Genomic DNA, 26450 nt, shown 5'->3' on the forward strand with positions numbered 1-26450 from the left:
ATAGTAGCTGTTTTCTACAACAGCGTTGAGGGACTTCCTCTCAAACTTTTCTTCTACAACCTCTCTTCGCTATATCTCTCTGATACACCTGGGATACAGCAACCTATTGTTTGAGTTGATACCTTGGGCGATTACTGGTTGGATTGGGTCACCTTTTCTCTCCGATTGGAAAGAAAATGAAAATGAAGAGGAAAATAGAAAATAGGAAAGTGTCATGGTGTTTTTGACCTCTTTTCTTAAAAATGGTGAAATATTAAAGACCTTAACCTGCTACAAAATAATTCTAGAACAACGAGAGGAAAGAAATCAACTCAATTCTTGAAAGGAACATCTCTTTCTCTGTTAAGAGCATTTCGGAAACCAAAAATGCGAGAACTTGAAAAAAATTAGCCTAACATTTTTCAAGTTTCAATCCATTCCGACCTACTCTGTCTGTGACTAGAGGCACTAATCGAAGGTTTTGTTTCACTGGGGTGATAATTTAACAGGACGATTATTTTCTTGTTTCTGTTGACAAACGTCAAAACGACAAATTCTCCTGATACTACAGAAGCCAACTCCCTGATTGGTTCGCTTTTACTTCCTGTTGCGGTTGTACCGGCTCTCTGATTGGTCTAATGTTAATGTTGTTCGGCTTTTTTGGCGGATACGCGCCGGCTGAGGGGACCACGATTAACGTGAAGGTCAGCTTGTTTGTCGATATCTTTTTGTATCGTCACAAAACTTCTGAATTTGTAGATGTAATAGCTTGAAATGGCATCTAACGGCTCATTAAAGAACAAGTACAGTGAACAGGTAAACTACGAACCCGCTCGAACGCTTCTAGGGTTAGCAAAAGAACAAAACTTAGAGGTAACAGACGAAGCCTTCGCTAGACTGTTGGATCAACAAGATGAATTGAGAAACCTTCGCGATGAATTTCACTTTCCAAAGATGAAAGATCTTCCGTTAGGTAAGTTTAGAATTGCTACTGAGTAATCTGGTTTTAAGGAGGCAGATACCAATGCGTCGTATTCTCATTCAATGAGATGCAGAAGTGGAAGGGTATTCTGCAGTTTGCTTCCGTTTTTCGAAAATTGATCAAGGGAATCGTTTTAAGATCTTTATTGTTCAAAGCAATTGCGACAGTCTGTTCAAGTCTGTACTGTACAAACGCCATGCTAGCTTTAACTTATCTACATGTAATGCCGGTGTTTAGATACAAAACTAAATAAGCTTACAGTAGTTGCGTAAAGTTCTCAAGCTTAATATTTTAAAGTCTGAAAACAACTTCAACAGGACACGTGGAAATGAAATAAGCTGAAGGTATTATCATTTAAGGGGACATAACATTTGTTTGTTTTATTAGCAAAGATTTCTTCATGGTTTGAATCGATTCCCAAAGTCTAAGTTAAAATTTCCCGCATAAATTACGGTGCTTTTGCCAGTTAATTAGTAAAAGATCCTGTACATGTACTATAAGCCTTAAGAATGCTTGTGTTCTCTTAAAGACTTATCTCAAGTAAAATGTAAGTAAAGTAATTAAGAATAAAAAGAAGTTTAATTAATTTTATGGCGTGACAGAAAGGGGTTGTGTTGGGGGTGTGTTAGGGGTTTGTCTGGCAAACTTCAGATCACATGGTATTAAGGTGAAGGATTGTGTCTGGCAAGTTGGGCAATTCAGTCTCCTGGCAGTGCTAGAATATAGTGTGTTTTAAGCAATCTTTTCATTATGATCAGTAAAAATTTAAAGGGGCACAGACATGACCTTTGATCATTTCCTGTATACTTTCAGCTATCAAAATTTTATTGTTTTCTTTCAAATGAAGCACATGTAATCGCTGCACGAGGCTCACTAGCATTATTGTAAAAGCGGTGGCAAATGAAAATTCAGTAAATTAAGTAAGTAATTTAAAGTTTATTTTGTCAGCGAAGACATTAAAATAAAATGTTTATCACTTAATACTGTCCTAATCCAGCGTGATATTTTTAGGGAAAGTAAGGTACCAGTAAACAAGCTCAGTGTGATCCCACAGAAAATTCTCAAATTATGCTCAACAAAGGCCTAGACTGCTAGGTGCACTCTAAGATGAAAAAAGTGCGAGCAAATTGAAATGTCCAAAGATGTCATATCCTCTAAAAATATTCTGAGACAAATTCTCAAAGAAAGATGCATAAAGCTGATCTGAGTCTCTTCTTGGACGATCAAACATGCGACATTGCAACCAAACAAATGCCGGTTTACAAAATTCGACTTCAAAGCGTGCTGCCCCAATTTTCTAGCTAAATAAAATGACGCCACTACTCCTTGAAATCAACAAAGAAAAGTGTAAAATCTATAGTCAAGCCAAATCTGTCTACATTATATTGTCAGACATGTGCACATCTTCCAAATCCTGTTGTCAACCCTACCAGTTCCAACATCCACCAAATTGTCTATAAAAAAGCTTTCACAAAGTAAATTGTTGCCAAAAAAAATCAACAGAGGCATTCTTTGAATCCTTATTGAAGTAAAACAACTGTTATTGAAGATCAGTAGTATTCAAGGATGGAGAAGATGAAGAATGATATAAATCTCAGGCTGATCTTGGAGACAGCTTTAAAAAATTCAGGCTAAACTTTTCAAAATCATTAAGGGGCGCAGAAAGGTGCTCCGCGTGTGACTATGCTCCTTTAATGTACTGTACCATCCAAACAAATAAAGTGGTTACGATGTTATATATCGTGACTATGCTGCAACATTTTAATAGTATTGTTGAACGTATACAGATACAGTATGAGATGCATGTAAATTAATTGTATATTTGAATATGTTCATTTTAGAAGCATGAAATGACCAGATTTCTCCTTGCGCGTTATTGGAAATTGGTGATTAATCAATGACATATTTGTTTATGATAGTTTGATTGACCATTGATTTTCCAAAATTATATCAATCCATTAATTGAGATCTATTGACTGTCATCGATTGTTATTGATAGTGATTCTCATTGGTACTCTAGTATTGCATTTTATTCTAGTGGAAGATGTAATTACAGTGCAACAAACTCAACCGGAGCCGCTGAAAAAAAACAACACTTTGAAATTTAAACTGAGAAATGTTCTCGTTTTTGATTGGTTTACAAGCTACCAAAGCCAGACTCCTTTGTTGTAAAGTGACCTGTGATTGGCTGATCAATGTTGAGTGATTGAGTTCGTTGCACAGTAACATCCACACTTAAGTACCATGTCGATATTGAGATCACATTATATCATGCATGCAATCACCATTTTGAAATATTTTGTTCTTTTAAGTTGATCTTTCACTGGTTGATAAGGATATGGACTGCTTATACTTCTGCGGCAACTCTCTCGGTCTCCAACCTAAAGAGGCTCAAACTTTGGTTGTACAGGAGATGGACAAGTGGCAGCAAATGTATGTACATGTACAGGTGTGTCAAACACCTTTTGTTATTAACCCTTTAACCCCTAATGTTAAAGAACAAATTCCACTTTTCTTGTCTCCATGCTGTTCTTATAAAAGTACTGTACCTGAGAAGTTATTAATTAAAAATATCAAGAAAATTTACCTTTAAATTTACCTTGGGAGATACATGATACATGTACATGGTATGAGATACAAATTAAAGTATAAGGTTGTCTTTGATGCAAATATGCCCCAACTCAGGTTGTTTTTGAAATTGAAGGGTTGATAGCACATTACTGTCTTAATGTATGTGAAATCTTAGGCCAATTTTTTGCTTCACTCAAAAGTGTCTGAATTTTTGCCTTACGTACAGTTTGAATTATTATTATCTGGGCCACATGCAAAAATTCAGGAACTTTGAATGAGTGAAACAAAATATTTCACCAAAAATTTAACGTGAAACAATAAATTATTATATGCCCTCTGACTGTTTTGGAAAATACAACATGACATGGCTGTGGTACAACTCAACTCATTTTAATACCGACTTCATGCATTTAATAAAGTTACAGATGTATCTGCCATATACAGTGAAACCCACTCAGTTAATACGGACATTAAGGGGAAATGCCAAAGTGTCTGTATTATCCAGGTGTCTGTATATAAGCAAGCTTTTGGGCATCACAGACACATGTTTTATCCATACAGAAACTAAAGCAGACATTTTTACGGCAGAAAGACGTTTAATTTTTTTAACTGTAACTGCAACAATTAAGTTCAAACTAAAGAAACATTACCATCATTATATTTATCATAGTCTCGGACTAAAACCACTTTTATTTTTGTTCTTGAAACACAACAATGGAATCTAAGTCCTATAAGCATCAGCATCAGGCTGACCTGACACTGTTAGTGGCAAGCAAAGGATGTCAAAGAGGAAGAAGGCTACAAGCAATGACTGCAGCAAAAGGCAGAGAAAGTTAAACTTTTTTGTAGGCTTTGTAGGCAGGAAACTTAATCAAAGGACTACATACATGTAGAGTACAAGTGTCGAATGCCGGCTGATCAAACATGTCACATTATTGTGCTGTGTTTTAGTAATAAAATCCTATTAACCCATAGAAATCTGCCATTATTTGAACAGGGTACAATGTCTACAATATTATTATTACAAACTGTGTTGTGTTACAAAATGTGTTGTAACATGCAGTAAGCATGATCATAACAGAAGTAGTGGGCAGAAATTAAGGGGCTAAGTCCAAAGGGAAAAAATTGGCATGCATGCATGTGAACTACACTTCAACGGCAAACGTGAGACTTACGTTTATATTTTCTTGAAATAATAAATCAGTACATGCTAATGCCAAACTACTCGTTCAATTTTACTGAGAAACTGAAAACAGTAAGTGACAAATGAAGGTCATTTCTGCCATTTGCCATTTTCCAGTAAACATAATTATAAATCTCTTATAATTTGTCTATTGTTTGTAGATGGTAAAAATAATATTGGTGGCTGCTGGTACAGTTTGGGAGGGCTGTCAGCATGACTAATGTGTGCAATGAATTGTTATTTATTTTTTTTAGGGGTGTCTATGGTCACTTTTTTGGTAGTTTACCTTGGTGGATTATAGAAGATTTTGTTCTATCAGAAAGTGCCAAAATAGTGGGTAAGTCTTGACAACACCACCCAATTTAAATTTAGCAGGAAGGCCTTGATTTTTTCCCCATCAAAAAGCCCTGTGCAAAAGTAAACCCCTAGAAAATTCCTTGAAATTTAATGGCGTACAATATGTTTACAATGTAAATTTAAGAAGGGTCATGTTAGTTTAATGTGACGTCCTCAAGTAAAACTCAGGACGGTTACTACTGAATTGGCTAGCAGAAGAAATATTTCAGGAGCAACTGTATATTTAACAATATTATTTCATGAGCGCGCATTGGATTAGCCTCCCACGCAGTCGTTTTTAAGGGAATCGTATTACCTCCTCCCCACAAACGCCTGCTTACCCAAGCGCCACATTCCTTTCCGCCGCTAAGCCAATCACAGTGAACCTTCTAAAATCTGGAAGGTTGACCTTGACCTCAGAACGCCTCTCGCGGGAACAGTGAAAAACATCACAACGGAGACAGAACTTGACCGAGCTTACGTGAGCTTTTAGCACCGTGTGCCCTACGTTCAAAATTTCTCGTGTAAAAGCCTATCAACTGACTGCAATAAAAAAATTCGTGACGGGAAATAGCGATATTTTCGTCAATTTGCCGACTGGTTGCGCAAAGTCGCTTTAATATTTATCAAGCTTTGCCTTCAATCTTGTCGACCTTGTCAGTGTGGAGGAAACCGAAATATTACCCGATATGTCGGTAAACTTTAAAGATTTTGCAGTTGAAACTCGCTTTGTTGTTGCAGTTTGTTCGGGGGCACGTGCGACATTTTCCACAAGGACCACAAGTTGATCGGCTCTTTGTCGTTTTACTTCCCGTTTAATAATCTTTAATGGAATGATAAACACTGCAGATCTCCCCTTGATACCTTCTACATTCTTCTTTGCTTTCTCGAATCGAGTTAGTCTGTCGTAGCACTTTGTACAAACAAACAAATCTGCTTCAGAGTTTCCGCACCCGTAAGAGGCGATATCTTCACCGATTGTCAACTCGATCAGGGGAAGATCGATTACACTTTCCTTAATATTTTGACTCTCCCAGCGGTGTCAAAATGTCGCACAAGAAGCGCTTGTATTCACATTCGATATTTGTTTTGGTGTTTCAGCCATGACCAGCCATTCCAGAAGTGAAAAAATATATTTATTAAAAACTGAATCATTGTATAATGCAATTCGAGGGATTTGATTGGCTTAGCGGCCATGGTATATGAGCCATTATACCGTGGCCAAGAAATGGCGATCATTAAATTGTCTCCCGGTTATTATTGCAACGCGAAATCAGTAAGATCTAGCAATATTTCTTGATTGTTTTTAATAAAGCAATTATTCCACTTGCGCTTGTTGGATATGAGATGATTATAGCCAACTCGGCGCTACGCGCCTCGTTGGCTATCTATCATCTCATATCCAACGCGCGCTCGTGGAATAATTGTTAAATATTCCAACTTAACTACCGCATCTCTCAAGACGGTAACAGAGACTGTAGACTCTGTACAAAGCTCGCGGGAAACGGAAGCGACCATTGTAACCAGCAATTTGATTTGATGTCATTAAACAATGCCTCCATGGTGATTGGCTAGGGTGCTTGGGGAGTAAAACAATGGGAAAGGAATGTGGCGCTTGGGTAAGCAGGCGTTTGTGGGGAGGAGGTAATACGAGTCCCCTAAAAACGACTGCGTGGGAGGCTAGCATTGGATATGAGATGATAGATAGCCGACAAGGTGCGTTGCACCGAGTTGGCTATAATCACCACATATCCAACAAGTCACAGCGAGTGGAATAATAATTATTGTTTTATTAAAAACAATCAAGAAATATTGCTAGATCTTGCTAATTTCGCTTTGCAAGAACAACCAAAAGACAGTTTAAAGGTCTCTATTAATAGGGCATGGTATAATATTGGCTCATATACCGTGGCTGCTTAGCCAATCAAATTCCTGGAATTACATTACATAATGATCCAGTTTTTAATAATAATTAATAGATAAGGGGGTTAGAAACTGTGGTGCTGTGTTGGTGGGGAGTAGAAATGAATGTTTGGTTTTATCAACAGTACGTGCTGTCCAGAACGTAAAGTAAATTGGCCACCATTCAAGTGCTGACATTTTAAGGGTTAGCCCTTTGTCAGAGCAAAGGGCTCTGATGAAGGGCTCAGCCTATTACACTCAAACTCTTCATGGTGGCCAAATTACCTGGAGTTTCATTAAGTTTTGAAGTCAAGGGGGGGGGCACCTATAGGAGATTAGCTGGGCAGAAAATTACACTTGAAGTGAATTTCTTTATGTTCAGTTTGAAAGTAGGCAGGTACTGACTCTTGTGTATCCTGGTACTGGTACCTGGCACCCACCTTCTAATGAGAACCCTGAATTACCCTATCAAACTCTCTTGATAAAACCAAACATTTGTGTATTTAAAGACTGATTTTAATTACAGTGTTGATACTTTTCAGGTGCTAAAGATATAGAGGTTGCAATCATGAACTCTCTTTCAGTCAATCTGCACCTGTTGATGGTTCCATTTTACAGACCAACTCCTCAGAGACATAAAATTCTCATAGAAGCCAAGGCTTTCCCATCTGATCATGTAAGTGAGAGAACGGAGTAAGTCTTTGCACCGGCCTATTAAAAAACTATGCAAAGAAAGCGGAACTTAGCAAGTGCTTTTGGTAAATTGGGGGTAGCCATGCATATTGCTTTGATTCATGTATTTTACTGCTTCTTTGAAACTTACTGTTGCTTGATTATCTCTGAAAAAATGTGTGGTTACTCCCAATATTCTTTATCGATTAGCCCTTGCTAAAATCTGCTTTTCCCACATAGTCATACATGTAAACCATGCAAAAATACTTTTGTATTAGTAATAATAAGAACATTTTATTAAAAAAAAAATGTCACGCATAAAGCGAATTGCGTAATTACATTACAAAATAATAAACCTAGTAAAATTACAGCTTGTCAAGTTATATTTTGAAGTTATTTTAAATTTACATTTTTACATTTTCAAATTACTCTGAATTTACAGCCTTCAATTTCGATATGATAAAAAGTTCACCGTCCTTAAGGTGGAAGCATTTTTTGAGAATGCTATCACCTTTTCCCCTGTTTTTCTGTTGAGGGTCACGTATGATGGCATGATTGCCTTTAGTGTGTAAAAATATTATTATTCTACAGTCGACTCCCAATAACTTGAACCTTCAAGGGAAATTGAAAAAGGTTTGACTTATCGTGAGTGATGTTATGTAGAAAATGAGCTGAAGGGAAAGGAAAATTGGTTTGAGCTACTAGCGAGGCAAAGGGTTCGAGTTATCAGGAGTTGATTGTACTTGTTCAAAATGTCATGTGACTACATATTAACTTTGTGAAAAAGAAGTGCACTACAGTATTCAAAGTACAGTCGACATAATTAAGCTTTCATTTGAATGGTCATGCCTGGTGACTTTATCAGAGGCTCTAAATTGGAACAACCTTGAACAAAATTGTAAAATTACTGAGCACTCAGCAGTTTTCATTTGAATGTTCACACTTTAGGATTTCATCCAGCCAGAATCAAAAATTAGAACCACCTAAAAAAAACATAACAAAATGCACCACAGGAAAGTACTGCTCAGTAGTGTTGAATTCATTTGAATTTCATACTTAAGAATTTCATCCACAGACTCAAAACTTAGAGCCACCTTAATTTTAAAGTTCAATAAACAACATCACAGTAAAGCACTGCTGAATACAGCCTTGTAGCTTTTAGTGGGGAGCAATGCTTCCATTGCATTTGTGACATGATATTTATTGCTCGGAATCGAAGTACCAAGCACACTCTTATTGTCCTTTTCTGGGAAATGGTTTGGAACACCCACCCTTTTGGAAAATGTCAGTTCACATGTAACTCCATACTTTCCTTGTAAACTTAACCTTTTCTGCCTTCTCCAGCCCCTCCCCCCTCCCCAACCCTTGGAATTTCCAATAACCTTCCATGGGTCCCCATGCGCATGAAATTGTTTAGCATGCCTCAATATTAACATAATTATTGTTTTTGAACCCTTTCTGGCTCCATTTGCAGTATGCAGTGCAATCACAGATTCGTTTCCATGGTTACAATCCAGCAGAATCACTTGTGGAGGCTACACCGAGGGAGGTATGGCACTATGCATGGTGTTACTATCATTTTAATCTCAAAGGAAACACAACCCCTTTTGACTTTGAGAACATGTTTCCAAGGATAAATTAATTGAACCACAACACATAATACATTTACACCCCAAATTGTTTCCACATTTTCCATAAAAGTGGTTAAATTCAATGATCTTGGGGCACTCACTACAGGTTTTATTTCATCTACCACTCAGGAATCACTTCACCCCCTTCTTTGTTTTCTTGACAAAAGATTTCAAGGAACTTTTCTTGGGAATTTTTTTCAAAACGGATGGCCAAAACAGCTAATCCTATCAGTCCATGGACTTTTATTTGTGGGATAGGGTGGGGGCTTACTATGTGAAGGACTTTGTCATCTGAAATTTTGGGGCTTATACTTGGGGCAGCTTATTAAGGGGGTTGGGGCTTATTTTTGAGTATTAGCATTAATTCTACACCTGATTTCAAGGATGTTGGCTCCTTTTGCTCACTGTGTATACATTCTGCGCATCTCGGGATGTCCCGAGAAACCTGGATTTTTTTAACTTATTCAAAGGTACTTTTGTAGGGTTTATGGCTATTGTGGGAAAAAAAGATCTTAATGAGGGCTGTCGCTTTGTTATCTCTAAAAATGTGTGTTTATTCTTTTTCCTGGTTAAGATCTGCTATTCCTGCACAGCAATAAACCACGCTAAAATAGCTTCTTATCAGGAGGCAGCAACATAAAGCACTGTTTTATGTTCCTTCTTTGCTGATTTTGTGATGCAGGGTGAAGAGTTACTGAGGACAGAGGATATCATGTCAATTATTGAGGAGCAGGGAGACTCGATAGCACTTGTCATGTTTAGTGGTTGGTAATCTTTTGCTGCTTGATTAACATATGCGATTATTTTAACGTGTTGGTATTCCTGTGGTAGCACCTTGGCAGCACCAGGGGGTAGATTCAGAATAATCCTTTTTGTGAAGAGGTGGTTGCAACTTGTAAGTGTTTTATGCCCACACAAACAATGGGGTCAAGGGGCAGAGTCTAATTTTTAGAATGCAGTGATCTTAAAATGGTGTAAATTTAACCTCCGGTATTAGAGTAACATCCTCATTAACACCATTCCTCCCCTCTGGATCTGTCTTTGTGGTATCGTGAGGGGCCATTGTCGGAGGGTACACGTGGTTATGGAAACAAGGTTTAAAGGGGCTATGAACTAGGATTGCTACCAATCCTACCATACTCTTGCTGCGTGAACACAAGATATAGTTCACTCCCAGCATAGGAGTAAGGCTTTGATTATCGATCAAACTCTTTAAAATATTTTGGGGGGTGGGGGTGGGGGGATGCATGGCTGCTTTGACATCCCTATACATACATGTATTGAATTATCTATATAAAGAGGGATTTGCCTGTACGGTTTAATGGCACATAAGCCTGGGGGGTACTTCATACATGTTATAGTGTGCTAGACAGAAAGGCTTAACTTCAAATGGGTATCTTTTTAACCTTGTAGTATCGGAAAAATTTCAGTAGGATCACAAAAACTGACTGTCTACCGAAAGCGTACTTGTAGCAATGAATCTAAGTATTAGAAACAGTAGAAACGCCGTGGTGATTTTTTTGGGAAAATTACCACAAGATTACACTTGTCGCTTACAGGGGATATCCTTATGTTTTTTATTATCTCTAAGGTACAAATTTTGGTAAACGTTTGTACTTCCTTTGATGTTTAAACAAATCATATTAATTTCTCAGGGGTCCAGTACTATACCGGTCAATTCTTTGATATGAAGAGGATAACTGCCGCTGCACAGAAAAAGGTAAAAACAAGAAGAAGCTACACTGAAAAGCTATTTTCCCAGTTTTTAGTTCATAGATGCATTGCACTTGCATTCCTATAACCGACGCGATATTAATTTCACTAATTCTCTCCATCGAGCCTTGAAAATCTTAAGACTTGATCTCTTAATAAATCGCAGACATTAGTCCGAGACATTAGTGACCTTCTTTGGGAAAACCATGGATCCATGGGAAAACGAAGGGGGACGCTAACGCTTTTCCGTTTAAACGGCGAAACCGTTTACCATCAGTTTATATCCGTTTAAACGGTTCATTGAAGCGTTTAAACGGTTTGCTCATCCGTTTAAAAAAAATTTGCATCCGTTAAACGCTCTAGAGAAAACGTTGAAACGGTTTGCTTATCCGTTTAAAACAATTTGCATCCGTTTAACGCTCAAGGGAAAACGTTTAAACGGTTTGCTTATCCGTTTAAAAGGAAACACAGCAGCTGTTTAAACTTAACCCTGCGAGCAGAACTATTAAGCTAACAATCGCTCGATACTCGCCGGAACGTGAACTGCGGAACAACGGTATTACTCTTATGACAGTGATCCCTTGTTAAGTAACGCTAAGGCCTAGGGCAAACGTCGAATCTAAGTCGCGTCGAATTTATTAAAAATAGGTTCGACAAAGAGTCGACTTAATTCCAGTGTGGTAGCAAACGTCGAACCTGCGTCGACCCTAATTCTCAAGTTGCACTTCGTGAAACACGGGAATAAGCACGTGTCCCCGTGCTATTAGGGACCTTACGAAAACACGCCACAACACAAAAAGATTAATGAGCAAAAACAATCGCTCTGCACGTGCGTTTTAAATTTTGGTACATTTCTTTGTCGTCCTCTGCAAAACAACAACGTGAAATGACCAAATTCAAGGTTTTGTAGAGAACGTGAACCCACGGGAGTGAATTTTTCATTCTCTTCCTTAACTTGAACGGTACTCCTACCAATTTGGTTCCTGGCTAGTTTGTCGTTTGTGTATACAAGTTGAATGAGTTAAAATAATCGCGAAGTAGCACAAATGAAATAAAGTTATACTTTCAAATGACGTTTGCGTTGGTGTCACCGTCTTGCATTCGTAAGGTCCCTATTCACTCGATGTGCGGCTAGTTATTGCTAGGAGTTGCTAGCGAAATGCCGAAATACAGTGCTCGTCGGGCTCTTCTTTGGCAATTAATTGCGAAAAATAGAAAGAAAACACTCAAACACTGAGCATTTATTGCAAATAGGCAATTTTCATTTCAATCATTTATATTTAGTGTTCATGAAACACGAAAAACACATTTCCATCACGCTGTGCGATGTCAGCAATGACTCTCGATAGCTCGCCATTTCTGGTCGCGAAATTGTCTTTGTACAGCGCATGCTCGTCAGGGGGGGAAATAGCGTTTGGCAGATGGGGGAGTCGGTATTTTTGTGACTTTTGCGCAGTCCATCACATTTGAATCAATTATTTTGTAATTTGCATGATTTATGAATTGAGTTCAGCGCGTTTTTAGAACGGCGTTTGCTGTAACGCCGAACCACTGTCGCATTATCCGACTTGGCAAGTCGAACTTATGCTGGAGTCGAACCAATTAATTTGAGTCGAACTTAATTGCGGCAAACGTCGCACCATTCATGCGCCTATTTCAAAATTAATAGGTTCGACGAATTAAATTCGACTAAGATTCGACGTTTGCCCTAGGCCTAAGTCAAAGACAACTCAGTTTGCGTCATACGTATCCAGTGCGAAGACCTAAAGATCCGACAAAAACTCCTTTGTTGGCGATACAGGGGAAGAGGGCAACCAGAAAAACGGACTTTTTTCTTTCCCGCAATGTTGTTGACGTTTAGCTGAATTTTTATTTCGTGTCTGAAGTTTTTCTCAGTTATTTTGTCGAAAGGTTTTCTCGAATTGCCCGTTCCGGACTTCAGTTGGCGACTGGGGATGAGTTTTTAAATTTTCATTTAATCAGAAATTGGAGTCCATAAGAACGATCACGGCACATTAAAATTAGTCAGTTTACCAAGTTTGAGGTTCTGTCGTTAGCTTGCAACCATGTAGAAGGCTTTAAAAAAATCAAAAAATGACATTGATGGTGATGGATTTAGTGGACGCCATCTCAGAATTAGAGACGTTTGTGTGGAATTTGGGCGACCTTTGACAGGTCACAGCCTGGTTACTACGTAGTGAAACAAAACCAAACTAGGTAAACTTACTAATTTTTATGTGATCTTTCTGGCGATGGGGTTCATTTCTTCATATGACGCAATTCGAACAATGTGTAAATTATAACAAGAGAAAAACTCGTGCTTGACAAACGGCCGGCACGAAGCAATTCTCAGTGCAACTGAAGCCGTTTGCTTCACAGAAATTTTACCATCAATGCTTCTCTTGCTCTCCTTTGTTTCAGTTGTATTTGCTCGAATCACCGGTGTAAAGTTTTGTTCGAATATTATGACAATTTATGTAAAAGAACTTACTTCGCCCATAGGGCATAGGCGATACCTACAGTATTAATTTTGCTGAACAAATATGATGAAGGGTATGCTTTAAATTAATGCGTTAATTCACAACCAGACTTTCAAAACTTTAATGCTATAAAAGAGTGGTATGGAAACCAGTTTAAAACATTATCAGAACTGCAGTTTGATTCTTTTTCTTTATCTAATTCAAAAAGAAAAAAAATGCGTCGTACTTACAGCTCAGTGATGCCATCTTTGCTGCGTATATCCTCGCTTTTTTGTAGCCAATATTCTATCGGGTTTAGTCCTGGATTTTGTCGGTGTAGGAATATATCAAAAAACATCGTAAAAGTATTATGAAGCCTCGTTTTATTAGCATTGTAAAATTCCATACATAGTATAGATAAGAACAAGCCTCGCTGAAACGGACTGTAAGTTGAGTCATTCTCGAATTCTTACGCCTTGAATCATTCTTGAATTGATCACTGTTAAATTTATCGAGTTTTCCTCAACACGATTTAGAGACATTTTCTGATTTAAGTTCAAATTTAGCGAATATTCGGGAAATCAGTGAATTCACCAATTTAGTAGTCGTCCAATAACAGCAAGTTCCCGCCTTTTTCGATAACGACCCTTTTTGGTATCGTTTACCTGACGTATACAGCTATTTCAACGAACGCTTGTCCGATCAAAGCTTAAAGCAAGCCGCCTCATCCATTTAATATCCTAACATTTTTTCATCCAAGTGGCTCGCCATCGTATATCTTCACTGGACGGACGAGGTATAGCTTATTTTGATGACCTTATTCATAAAAAAATCCACAGAATCTTGAGGTCTTGTCTTATAGCTTTATACTTTGTTCCGACAACGTTAATTGAAATAGCTGTATGTTATGTTCCTGAAGAACCTGATAAAATGTTTTCGCTAGTCATGAGTCTCAGTCTTTGCATCTTTTCATCCAACTAGTGTGCAGAATGTCCAAAAACCATTTTTTTTTGGCTTGATTGGAACTGAGTTTCTTTGAGCCCCGATATTGAATACACGGCAAGCGAAATACTGGAGGCTCTCGTATTTTGCTCGCCGTACATTATTCAAGATGGCGCTTCAATGGATTTCAATGAACGCAGCGATTACGTTCATCCAGTACATGGGAAAATTTGTTACTATAAACAACTAACAATTTATGTAACAAGCATTCAGCTCTGTTACGTTTACACGTGTCATTTTAGCGACACCTTAAGGTAATCTATAATCTATAACAATTTAGTGTAAATCTACTAGTGTTCTATCACGAATGCCGTTCTCTGATTGGCTACGTTACTCGCTATCTATTCTGTGATAGATAGTGAGTAGCGGTTTTCAGCAAAATGGCGGCCGCTTCCTCGCGTTTTCGAAGTGTCTGCAATGAGGATATAGATAATTTACTTGTTTAGTTTTGCACGACTAGTAGATTTATACTAAAACAATTAGATTGTTCGCTCTCGATTTCTATGCGTAATAGCTGATTCGGCCGGGGCTGCGCCCTCATCAGCTATCACGCGATAGAAATCTCGGGCTCATAATCTAATTGTTAAATATAACAATAATCTATCAAAAAACTTGTTCAAGATACACTTTAATAATTGATAGTTTAAGCGTTAAATATTTCTCTGTTATCCATCAGGGCTGCGTTGTTGGTTGGGATTTAGCCCATGCTGCTGGTAATGTTGAACTCAAGCTTCATGACTGGAATGTAGATTTTGCCTGCTGGTGTTCGTACAAGGTAAACCTTGGTAGACTTCGAGCTTTCTCGTATTTCTATCGGCGAGTAATAGAGTAAGCGGAACACGCACGAACGCGTAAATCGATCCTCGCTGCGCGCGCGCGCCGCGTCTTCTCGCGGGCTGCGATTTTTGCGCGTTCTCCTTTGTCTCGCCCGCTGTACCACTCCTGAGAGAAATAACAGACTACTTACTGAATGACTGACAGATGAACTATTCATTTTTTTTTCTAGAACGAGAAAAATACGGTGAACAACGATTTTAAAGCAGTCCGTATTCTTTTAAGTTCAGTTGTACGTACAAGTTTTCTCTGTAAAGGAACATCAACGCAATTCTCTTCTCACTCTTTAAAATGCCTTCATGGCGGTAACTTTTGTTCCGTTATCTTCACTTCTTCAGTGGAGTGTTCATTTAGCACTTTAACCACATACACTACAGACTGAGAGTGAATTCTCTGATCCATCGTTTGTGTCCTTAGTGCTGGAGGCACAACATTCATTTGTACACACACTGCAGACAATTACCACCATTATCAACCACGACTTGCTCCCGTCTGTCCTCGTAGCTCAGACGGTAGAGCAGCGTACGATCAAATCCCGAGGTCGGAGATTATTGTTCCTTGCCTCGTGTGATCTCCCATTTTCCTTACTAGGGCTAACGCTCAGTGGGAAATTCAGGGTTCACTTTAGCACTTACAAACACTGCAGAGTTGACTTTCTGGTTTAACATTTGTGTCCTTGGTGCTAGCGGCACAACATTCATTTGTTTATTTTAAAACTGAACAGTTTTTGTCTTTGTCGTTCTTAGTATATGAATTCTGGTCCTGGTGGAATAGCAGGGGCGTTTATACACGAAAAGCATGCTTATAACTTTGACCTTCCAAAGTAAGTTACACAATACAGGTTTATTTTACGCTCTTTTAAATCTGCAAAGAAAACCTTAAAAACCCCCGGACCTAAATTCAATATGTTTCTTAAAAGCATTGTTTAATTAGCACTTAAGAAAGAAAGATTACTTCATTTCGCTTTCCTCTCTTTTATGACGTTGTTGTTATTCGTGTTTATTTCTCTTTTCAGCCATTTTTTTCGCTTCCATAAGAACAAAATAAAACATGACTGCTTCCGCAATATCACGTGACTTTAACTGAGTTCTGAACGCTGAAAAACTAATCCCTTTTGTTTTCGGGGTTGGCAAGCAAATATGTCATGTCAGTCGTTTAAAGTGCGAAACCGGTTTTCGGCAAACCGCCCAACAGGTGTGCTTGGAAATTCGGGATTCGGTGCCCTAAAACTTTCTACAATTTTAAATTTTCAGCTAATAAAACGAACAGGAAATACAGAAGACAACATTTAAGGTGATTCCTTCGAATTGCATTGCACATCCTTGATGCGCATAATTTTTCGCGTCATTTTATAGCGAGCGCACGAGCGCGCGCACGCACAACATTGCGGGATTTCCTTGAGGTTAAGCTCGGCAGGAAAATAAATGGTCCTCTTCTTCTTAACGAGCACGGTAACCCCCATTTTTTAATGCATCAATTTAAACGTCATACGGTTGAAAACTATATATCGCGATTTAAAGAAAAGTTTAATACTCTACTTTGAGATATTTTTATTTGAATGCTTTAAAAAGAACGTATTTAGGTAGTGCTGCTTACGTGCACACGCAGCAAAATCTTTAATTTCTTTCATAATCTTAATTCTAGTTCAATGAAAATAGTTTGTCGTGTAAGATTAAAGTAAATTTTGTTGAACTGCTTCGCTATTTTAATGCAAGAAATTAGTTTTTCTAGAAATAATAGTTCCCTTTTCTGATTACTAGCGTTTCTAATATAAACCTCGTGGGTCATCTATTTACTATAATAGCCATCCAGGTTGCACAAAAACGAGCACGGTGACCCCCATTTTTTATCGCATTTTTGTAATGCTCGTAACATAGTCATGAACTGGACCAAGTCTTAGACAATTTTAAATACTCCTTCTTTTTCAGCGGAATCACCTTAAATGATCTACCCTCCCCTCTCACCCCGTGGCCGGCCGTTCTTGGCTGAGGAAGAATTTTCTGTCCATTATTAATAGGAACTAAATCTAATCTTAACTTCGGTTTTTTCCGGCTGCAGGTTCGCTGGTTGGTGGGGACATGACAGAAAAAGTCGATTTGAAATGGGACATGGTAATGACCGTTTGGGTTCTTATTTTTGCTGTTATAATAATTAACAGTTATTTCACGAGGTTGCGTTGGATATGAGATGACAGATACGCGCCTCGTTAGCTATAATCATCTCATATCCAACAAGCATGAGTGGAATAATTGTTGTATTTAAAAACAGTCAATAAATATTGCTAGATCTTGCTGATTTCGCGTTACAAGAACAACCAGAAGACAATTTAATAATCGCTATTGTCGTGCATGGTATAATGGCTCATATACCATGGCCGCTAAGCCAATAAAATCCCTGGAATTTCATTATACAGTGATCCAGTTTTTAATAAACCTTTATCACGCAGCGGCCATGTTGAGTCTCAGGAGAATAAAAAGCTTTGTTTTTGCACAGCAAACCTCGCACTGAATTCGCGTCTGGCCGAGGCTTGCCGTGCGAGAACAAACCTTTTGTTCGTTTTGTTGAGTGAAAGTCTAGGTATATAACAAAGTGAGTTAAAAGCATAACGGTCTAGCCACTTTGGGTTTATCATTTTCTATTTACTGATTAGAAGTTTCTGTTTTCTCTTTCTAGAATTCAAGTCACTTCCAGGAGCTGCTGGCTTTCAGCTGTCTAATCCTCCCTTACTACAAACAGTGGCTCTACTAGCAAGCTTGAATGTAAGACTTTTTTATCTTAAAATTCTGTACCGCTGCTTTGTTTATACCCAATCGAACCTTAAGTTGTTTATATATGTCGACGACATACGTTCACTTGGTAAGACGCATTGGAACCAAAATACGCGAGATAATGTTGTGAGGGAAGGTTTCTTTTCTTTGCATCGCAAGTAGCACTTGCATTGGGACCTGTGGGAGATCGTATGCTTCAGCTTGTAACGACTTGCTCGCACGCGTTTTCCCGCGCTTGACACCATTCACGTGTTTTCGCTTCCAGTTCTGATTGGTTCATTAGCTTGTTTACGTTTGTTGTGAGTGGGTAGATTGACTGCGGTGAATTTGGTTTAGTTTTACGCGCACTCAACTGTTTTTCAAAACCCTCTAGTTTACCGACTGGCAAACAAATTCCACGAAAAAGATGGTGACTGGTACATTTACTCATAATTTTTAGCGTACGATGACCTTAAAAACGCTCATAAAAATGCACAGAAAAGTTCTGTAAACTTCAAACCTAGCATACACAATGTTGTTAGTACAGGGACGAATTTTGCAAAAAATATGGCTTTCTATGTGCCTATTGGCTGTGTTAGGTTCGCAAGGTATTGTGGTAAAATGTACAGCCGCCATAATTTTCCGTACGATGGATTTCTTCCTTGGGCAAGAAAATATCGAGTTCTTCCTCTCGCTCACTCGTTCGCTCTCGGTATCTAACCAATGTTCTTGACTTTCTTGTAGGTTTTTGGTAAGACTTCAATGAAACAATTGCGAGCGAAGTCAGACATTTTAACAGGTAAGCATCGCCTGGATACTTTGTAGTTGACGTGGTGACTACACGGTCACCCTTCCTCAGTTTGCCTTTCTTTCGTCGTCTATGGCTCGGCTTCGTTTATTTTCTTTTTTTTTTCTTCTTTTTTTTTTTCATTCGGCCGTGTCCAATTTTTGCAGCTCTAAAGGGAAGTATTACGGGGATTTAGTATTATTTAGAGCTGTTTTCAATTGAGTGTCGAAAGCAATTTCGCGTTTGCTTTGGTTTGCATTACTACGCTCTGTGATTGGTTAACAAAGCGCGCGCCACTTTCTCAACCAATGGGAATCCAAACCAAAACCAATCGTGTTTTGGCCACACGCGTTTTCCCGCGCTTAGCGCCAGTTACATGTATTTGCTTCGAGTTCTGATTGGCTTGTTGTGTTGTTTACATCTGTTGTGATTGGTCAGCGTAATTACTTTGGTTGTGGTTTTACTAACCTCAATTGGAAACCGCTCTAAAACCCCAAAAGCGTTTTCCTATCATCAAAAGCCTTAAAAATAATGGTCCAATTTTGTTATAAATAGGCCATTTCTGAGTTGCTGTGAGGCTCATTATGAAAACAAGGCTAAGTGCAAAGCTTTTCATATGAAAATTAAATTTGTTTGCATATGAATGGACACTAATTTTCGTCAGAAAAACTTTGCACTTTGCCTATTACCACCCCAGAGTACTAAAACTGCCGGTGAGTGTCTGGCTGTTAATGGACAGGTTCGGAATGGATTCCAACTTGAAGAAGCTAGGCTAAACTTTTTTACAAGTTCTCGTATTTTGTGATGGAATATGTTAAGCCTGCTGAACAAATGAGAATGATGCATTAATCAGTAAATGACACAGGAAAACTGGGAAAAAGAGATCCGAGTGCTCCTATCAGGAGTCGAACCTAAGACCTTCCGATTACTAGTTCGGACGCTCTACCACTGAGCTACAGGAGACTCGTGGAAGCTAAGGCCGTTAAACTAGGTTCATGGGACAAATATCCTGCATACTGCTAGGATTGGAATGTCAATGTGTGGCACATGCGCGATGGAAGTAATGTGATGGAATATATTAAGCCTGGTGAACAAATGAGAATGATGCATTTATCAGTAAATGACACAGGCATACTCGGAAAAGAAATCCGAGTGCTCCTATCAGGAGTCGAACCTAAGACCTTCCGATTACTAGTTCGGATGCTCTCAACCACTGAACTACAGGAGACTCGTGGGAGCTAATTTTCCAAAATGAGGAAGGAGAGGTCATGGTTTGTCCCTTTCAAGAAGTCAGTTGATTTCTTTCTCTCTATGTGCTAGAATTACTTTGTAACCAGGTGAAGGTGTCGTTGCACCATTTTTACCAAAGATGGTCAAAATTCGCGTGGTACTTCTCCTTTAATTTAAGCCCTAACAGTGATCAGCATCAAAATTTCTCCTTGTAATATCAATGCTTATTGAACCCCCGAGGTCATGAGAATTAAGGATATGATCAGCCAAGGTGAATGGGTTCGAATCCTGTTCAAGCCTGAATGTTTTTTACAGGCTTCTTTTCGCAACTGCTTAAGTTGCGTACTAACTGCGAGGATCTTTCTTCTATTTGATCTTTCATCCGCAGTTCGAAATATATGTTTCATATATTTATATTCATTTATTCATCCTTCACGGGCATATTACGAACTCACAATATGACCAGCGCCCAGTGGGCTTGATAGCTCAGTTGGTAGAGCACTGCACCGGTATCGCAGAGGTCATGGGTTCGAATCCCGTTCAAGCCTGAATTTTTCTCAGGCTCTATTTGATCTTTCATCCGCAGTTCTCAAACACTCATTTATAATTCATCAAGCCAAAACAAAGCAAATCACTACCGTAAAGTATAAATGTGATCTTAATTATCATAAAATTTTGTGAACTTTTGCTTCGAATTTCTCCAAGAATTATCAATAGTTTGAGAAGCTATTTCAAACACTCGAAAAAGGGTTTCCTCCTATTTCCAAACACCTCGAAGCTGGTTAAAAAATCTCGGCTGCGCCTCGTTTTTCCAACTTACTTGTCCGTGTTTGGAAATCGGAGGAAACACTCTTCCTCTTGTTTGATCTATTACTTCAAAATATGTGTTTCATATATTTACGTTCAAGGTGAATTTTCCCCAGTACGTCTCCCCAGTATTTTTTATAGGAAAAAAGTATGGGGACAAGATAGGAGAATTTGTTCTTTGATGTTAGGGATTAAAGGGTTAATTGCCTGAAGCTGTAAACGATTTCCTTGCAGCGTACCTTGAGCTTCTTCTTCTACACTACTACGGCCAATCAGAGGACGAGGAGGAACAATTACCGGAAAAACGACAGAAACTCGAGAACGGAATCCCACTAAATAGGAAAGTTCGCCTCTCAATAGTCACGCCAATAAACCCATGTGAACGCGGCTGTCAGCTGTCAGTCAAATTCTCTGTACCAATCAAAGCTGTGCATGAACAGCTAGAGAAACGAGGAGTTGTGGTAAGTGCCGGAATATGAAAACATTAACTTCATTTTCGTTTGAAAAGATATTGCAATTATTTACTGGAGCTGAGGTGGATAGTGGTGGATATTTACTGACCCGCGGAACAACGAGATAAATACATGCCACTCTTTGCCTCTCCCTCAGAGAATAATTGTTTTAATATATTTTTTATACCAAAGCGGTGGATTGCCAATTCCAATCCCTGGTTTGGTATCCGGCAAATTGGACAAAAAACTCTCGCTCAGTTTCCAGAATAATGCCAGGCGGCGAATAGCAAATTTTATATTAATTTTTGCGCGCTCTCATTGGACGAAACACGTCACGTGGTACAAAATCGGACGGCGGTTATGATCTTATCGTCCGACTTGAAATCCGTCGCCTGATTTTTCCGACAAGAAAGAACGTCATCATTTTAGGACTTGACTCTTCCAGTGTAGTCACAGAATAATAAAATCGAGTAAAAGCCAGTCAGCTTCGATTTGTTATCATTGGCTAGTCTGTATTTTTCAACAGTGAAGCGCGCGCGTTTCAGAAATGAATCGGAGGGTTATAAAATAAAAAAAAACCCTTTACGACTTGCTGGTAAATTAGATGGTACAATGTAATTCCCTTGGCAGAAAGATTGCCCTCAAAATTTCACAGTTGCCCTCAAAGCTTTGCTTCTCTGCCATCTATTCATTTTTTCGGACAATCATTCAGCCTCGGGCGTAATCATCCGATATACCAGCAGCCTGAAGGGGTTTATTTACTAGCTATCCGGAGATCGCGTCATTGGTGTCGTACAAATTAAGGGTTGGTTCACACAAGCAACGCAAACGCAAATGCAAGCGCAAGCACAAGCAAACATACGTGTGAACTACCACAACGCAAGAAATGGAAAAATTTCATTTCCTTTCGCTTGCATTTGCATTTCACACTTGTGAACCGGGGCAACGCAAAGGCAAACGCCAATGCAAAATGAAAAATACTCGTTCCATGCCTCTACGGTTTACGTTCACTGAAACCAAGATGGCGTCCTCCTCCGCCATCTTTAATCTCGTTCCCAGAGTCCACGTTTCCCGACTGCTGGTCGAGGGTAACGCGGACTCTGGGAACAAGATTGCTGCCATCTTGGGATACCGAAATGTGCGTGCGTATCTCATTCTGCTCGCGTTTGCGTTCGACGTGTGAACCAGCCTTAAATACGGATATTTGTCCGCGGACAATATCTGTGCCGAGAAACGAACGATTTTCCGGGAGCGAAGGTTGAGGAAAACTTTGAGCTGCGAGGAAGAGATAACGTTCAACTACAAATAACTGGTTATTCATAATGATAGTAGGATTGAGTGGAGTCCAACTCAGTCTGTTATCATACGAGTGATGAGTCCAATTCGTTTCATCGCGAGTTTGATTACAGACTGAATTGGACAACACAAAGTCCTGTCACCAATTATTCATAACCATTACAATATCCGAGAACCTGCTATTACTGCGCGCATAATGGCGTGTGCTGTTCAATTACTTTGGCATGACGCGTACACTGTCCTTTTTAATGCTCTAATGATGGCTGCTGATAGCCAATCAGATTCGACAATTTGTTATAGTTATGATTATGTTTATTATCCTTCAAGTGATTTTCACAAACTCGCGTTTAAACCTAAAACGGAATGCGGAAAGAGAGTATCGTACTACCAATTCACTAGATGTCTTTCCCAGCAATTTTAAGGAAACCAATGCCATGTACAATTTTTAAGAAAAACATTACAAGGCTTTTAATGGATAAATATTTCTAGATAAACGCCTTATTGTTCATAGATAATCATTTCTAAATAGTTTATAGCCTAGTGCGTGTTTTTTTTTTTTTCTAGATTTTAATATTTTTGCTTTAATGGAGGACCTCCCTGAAAACCACGTTTTTACGTGACGGGCGCTTCCTCCTTAAAAATTATTATTATTTATTATTATTATTATTATTATTATTATTATTATTATTATTATTATTATTATTATTATTTTTATTTAAGAGATGATATAGGTGGGATGTTCAATTCCTTTTTATTTAAATTTCTACCAGGTGGATACACGTGAACCACACGTGATGCGAATCGCCCCTACACCGCTGTACAACAGCTTTGCAGACGTGCATCGGTTTGTTACCGCATTAGGAGAAGCGTTTGACGTGTTGGAACAAAGTGAATCTGGCCCTTAGAAGCTTCATTGTTGTCGCCAAAGAAAAAGAAATATTGCTATTAATTTTAGGTAATTCTGGTGGCGATAATTTTTTTATTGAAATCTAAGTGTTTATTCTGGGATGCGATACTAGCGAATCGACGCATCTGAAAATATATCGAGCAAATGGGGTCGTTATTTAAGGTTAAATGTAAATTTGCCTTATGCGAGTGTATGTCTTACCAAGTAAAACGCTATTTATCGTTGTTTAAATATTGCATGTAATAGTGATGGGTTTTTAGCACTGTCACAATCAGTTTGTAAGCTCTAGTTTTCTTGAATGCCGCAAAACGTTTATAGGATCATCTATTTAACAATTAGATTATGAGCTCGAGATTTCTATCGCGTGATAGTTGATGAGGGCGAAGCCCGAATCAACTATCACGCATAGAAATCGAGAGCGAATAATCTAATTGTTTTAGTATAAATCTACTAGTCGTTCAAAACTAAACAAGTAAATTATCTATTTCCTCATCGCAGACACTTCGAAAACGCGAAGAAGCGAGCGCCATTTTGTTGAAAATCGCTACTCACTATCTATCACAGAATAGATAGCGAGTAGCGTAGCCAATCAGAGAACGGCATTCGTGATAGAACACTAGTAGATTTATACTAATTAAGGTTAGCTGTACATTGCTTTATACCACTGTATGAGTGTATATCGTAAAACGCTATTTATCGTGGTTTAAATATTACATGTTATAGTGATAGGTTTTTAGCATTGTCACCATCAGTTTGTAAGCTCTAGTTGTCTTGAATGCCGCAAAACATTTATAGGATCATCTATTTAAAGTTAGCTGACATAGTCTCATAGGAGTGCATGTCGTACTAAGTAAAACGCTATTTATCGTTGTTTAAATATTACCTGTACTGGTGATGGGTTTTTTGCACTGTCACCATCAGTTTGTAAGCTCAGTCTAGTTGTCTTGAATGACGCAAAACGTTTATAGGATCATCTATTTAAGGTTATCTGACATTGTGTCATATGGGTGAAAAACGCTATTTATCTTGGTTTAAACATTACATGTAATAGTGATAGGTTTTTAGCACTGTCACCATCAGTTTGTGAGCTCTAGTTGTCTGGAATGTTGCAAAATGTTTATGGGACCATCTATTTAAAGTTAGCTGACAATGTCTCACGTGGGTGTATTTCTTACTTAGTATAGAGCGTTATTTCCCGTGGTTAAAATGATAGCTATTTGACAGGGTCGTTTATGTAGGGTTAGCTGTACAACACGGATATATTTCTTACTACGTGAAACGTAATTTATCGTGGTTAAAATGTGCAAAAAAATACGAATTTTAGCGTTGTCATCATCAGGTTGAACGATGCTAAACTTTTATAAGGTCATGTATTTAAGGTTCACTGTAAACAAAAAGAGGCATGTATGCATATTTTAATGGGCCACAGACATTATTTAATTCTTCATTGTTGTGGTGCTAATAATAGCAAGTTCTTTTAGCATTCTCTGTTTTTGTCACTGTCTACGAGACACGTCAAGCCCTGTTATTTGTATTAGTGTTTAAACACAGGACTCCCAATGACAGTTCATTGAGGATTAATAGGGTTCTTTCGAAACATTAAAATTCAACTTGATATCGAGGTCCATAGAACACAAACAACAGAAGTGAATAAACTCGATTATTCAGTTTCCTTTGTTTGTGTCCTCTTGGCTTCGTTATCAAACTGAATTTTGATATCGAAAGGAGCCTATTCCATTGTACGTCGCATTTTGGTTGCGTCAATACAATTCAAGTAACATATAAAGATCAAATCTGCTCTCTGTTCGACTTTTACTACCTTAACCTGTCAAAGTGAAACGTATAACTTGTTGTTTGTATGGCTAGGGAGGTTTTCAATTGAGTGTCGAAAGAAGTTTGCTTTGTTTTGTTTTACTGCGCTCTGTGATTGGTTAGCAAAATTCGCGCCACTTTCTCCACCAATGAGAATCAAGACAAACACCAACCCACTATATGGAAAAAGATGGCGGGAAATCGCGCGCGAGAATCGCGACTTGCTCGCACGCGTTTTCCCGCGCTTGGCGCTGGTTACTTGCCTTAGCTTCGAATTCTGATTGTTTCATTAAGGTGTTTACTTCTGTTGGGATTGGCCAGAGTAGTCACTTTGGTTTTGTTGGTTTTTCGACAATCAAATCAAAGCCACTCTATTGGGCAGAATTACTGCGATTTTTCCAGTTTTTTTTTAATGGGGTTTGAATGACATCCTGCACGATTGAGATGTGTGTCTGAATTGGGTCTGCTTTCTCAGAGAGAATTGCCGCTGAATTTAAAGCTATGAAAAGTTTATTAACGGTATGACGAGAAAAAACCAATAATTTTTTTAGCGTATTTTATAGTGCACGTGTGATGTTGTTCAATATGATTAAAATTGTTAAATCTGTGGAATCTGTGTAGTAGATGTGCGCTCCTTTGGCGGTAGTCCGCGTGGACAGTGCGTGTGTGGGCCGATTTTGCTGATGTGCTTACGCAGCTTCCGCGCACGTAAAGTACGCAGCCTCGTACTGGCGCGACATCTCCTTGTTAAGTACGTGGAACCTGCTATCTTAAGTTCGGTTTTTAAGCTGATCTCTTTGAATACTTTTACGATAAAGCAAAAATAAGTTATACAGAAAACCATTCAATACCCAAGAATTGTCAAAAATTAATTGAATTAAATTCCCTTAACGACCGTGTCCATAGCCCGGTCCTCGCGATATTCAAAATGGCGGACGGCGAAGACCCATGGTACACCGCTACAAAATACTCCACGAATCGTGGAGTATTTTGTCACCTGACACAAGGTTGCTCCATTGGATTTAACACCATCCTTGTTCCCAGAGCCCCGCGTTTCTTTGATTTTTTTTTTTTTTTGCGATATTCAACATGGCGGACGGTGTCGAAGACCCTGAGACACGACGCAAAATACTCCACGAGTCGTGGAG

At 38.7% G+C, this 26450-nt stretch overlaps 1 protein-coding gene across 2 annotated transcripts; it reads left to right on the top strand.

The window, feature by feature from the left end:
- The first annotated feature begins 642 nt into the window (after positions 1 to 642).
- LOC146462489 (kynureninase-like) lies at positions 643 to 25909 on the top strand. Of its 2 annotated transcripts, XM_085085587.1 has the most exons (16): positions 643 to 952; positions 3274 to 3394; positions 4970 to 5052; positions 7496 to 7629; positions 9100 to 9174; positions 9939 to 10020; positions 10912 to 10976; positions 15107 to 15205; positions 16011 to 16087; positions 17323 to 17375; positions 17938 to 18023; positions 18756 to 18810; positions 21070 to 21296; positions 23354 to 23735; positions 24214 to 24300; positions 24474 to 25909. In XM_085085587.1, the coding sequence occupies exons 1-14, from the start codon at positions 754 to 756 to the stop codon at positions 23486 to 23488; spliced, it is 1491 nt and encodes a 496-aa protein (XP_084941713.1). In that variant the 5' UTR covers positions 643 to 753; the 3' UTR covers positions 23489 to 23735; positions 24214 to 24300; positions 24474 to 25909. The 2 variants fall into 2 exon arrangements, with proteins under 2 accessions (XP_084941713.1, XP_084941712.1); XM_085085586.1 differs by having other exon boundaries at positions 24214 to 25909.
- Positions 25910 to 26450: the final 541 nt, after the last annotated feature.

The sequence above is a fragment of the Pavona decussata genome, unplaced genomic scaffold, assembly GCF_977016875.1.
Source record: "Pavona decussata unplaced genomic scaffold, jaPavDecu1.1 SCAFFOLD_187, whole genome shotgun sequence".
Taxonomy (NCBI): Eukaryota; Metazoa; Cnidaria; class Anthozoa; order Scleractinia; family Agariciidae; genus Pavona; species Pavona decussata.

Coding starts and splice junctions, on each gene's coding strand:
- LOC146462489 (XM_085085586.1), top strand. CDS start 754: ATGGCATCTAACGGCTCATTAAAGAACAAGTACAGTGAACAGGTAAAC. Junction 3,395..4,969: donor ATGGACAAGTGGCAGCAAAT/GTATGTACATGT, acceptor TATTTTTTTTAG/GGGTGTCTATGGTCACTTTT. Junction 21,297..23,353: donor TAGAGAAACGAGGAGTTGTG/GTAAGTGCCGGA, acceptor AATTTCTACCAG/GTGGATACACGTGAACCACA.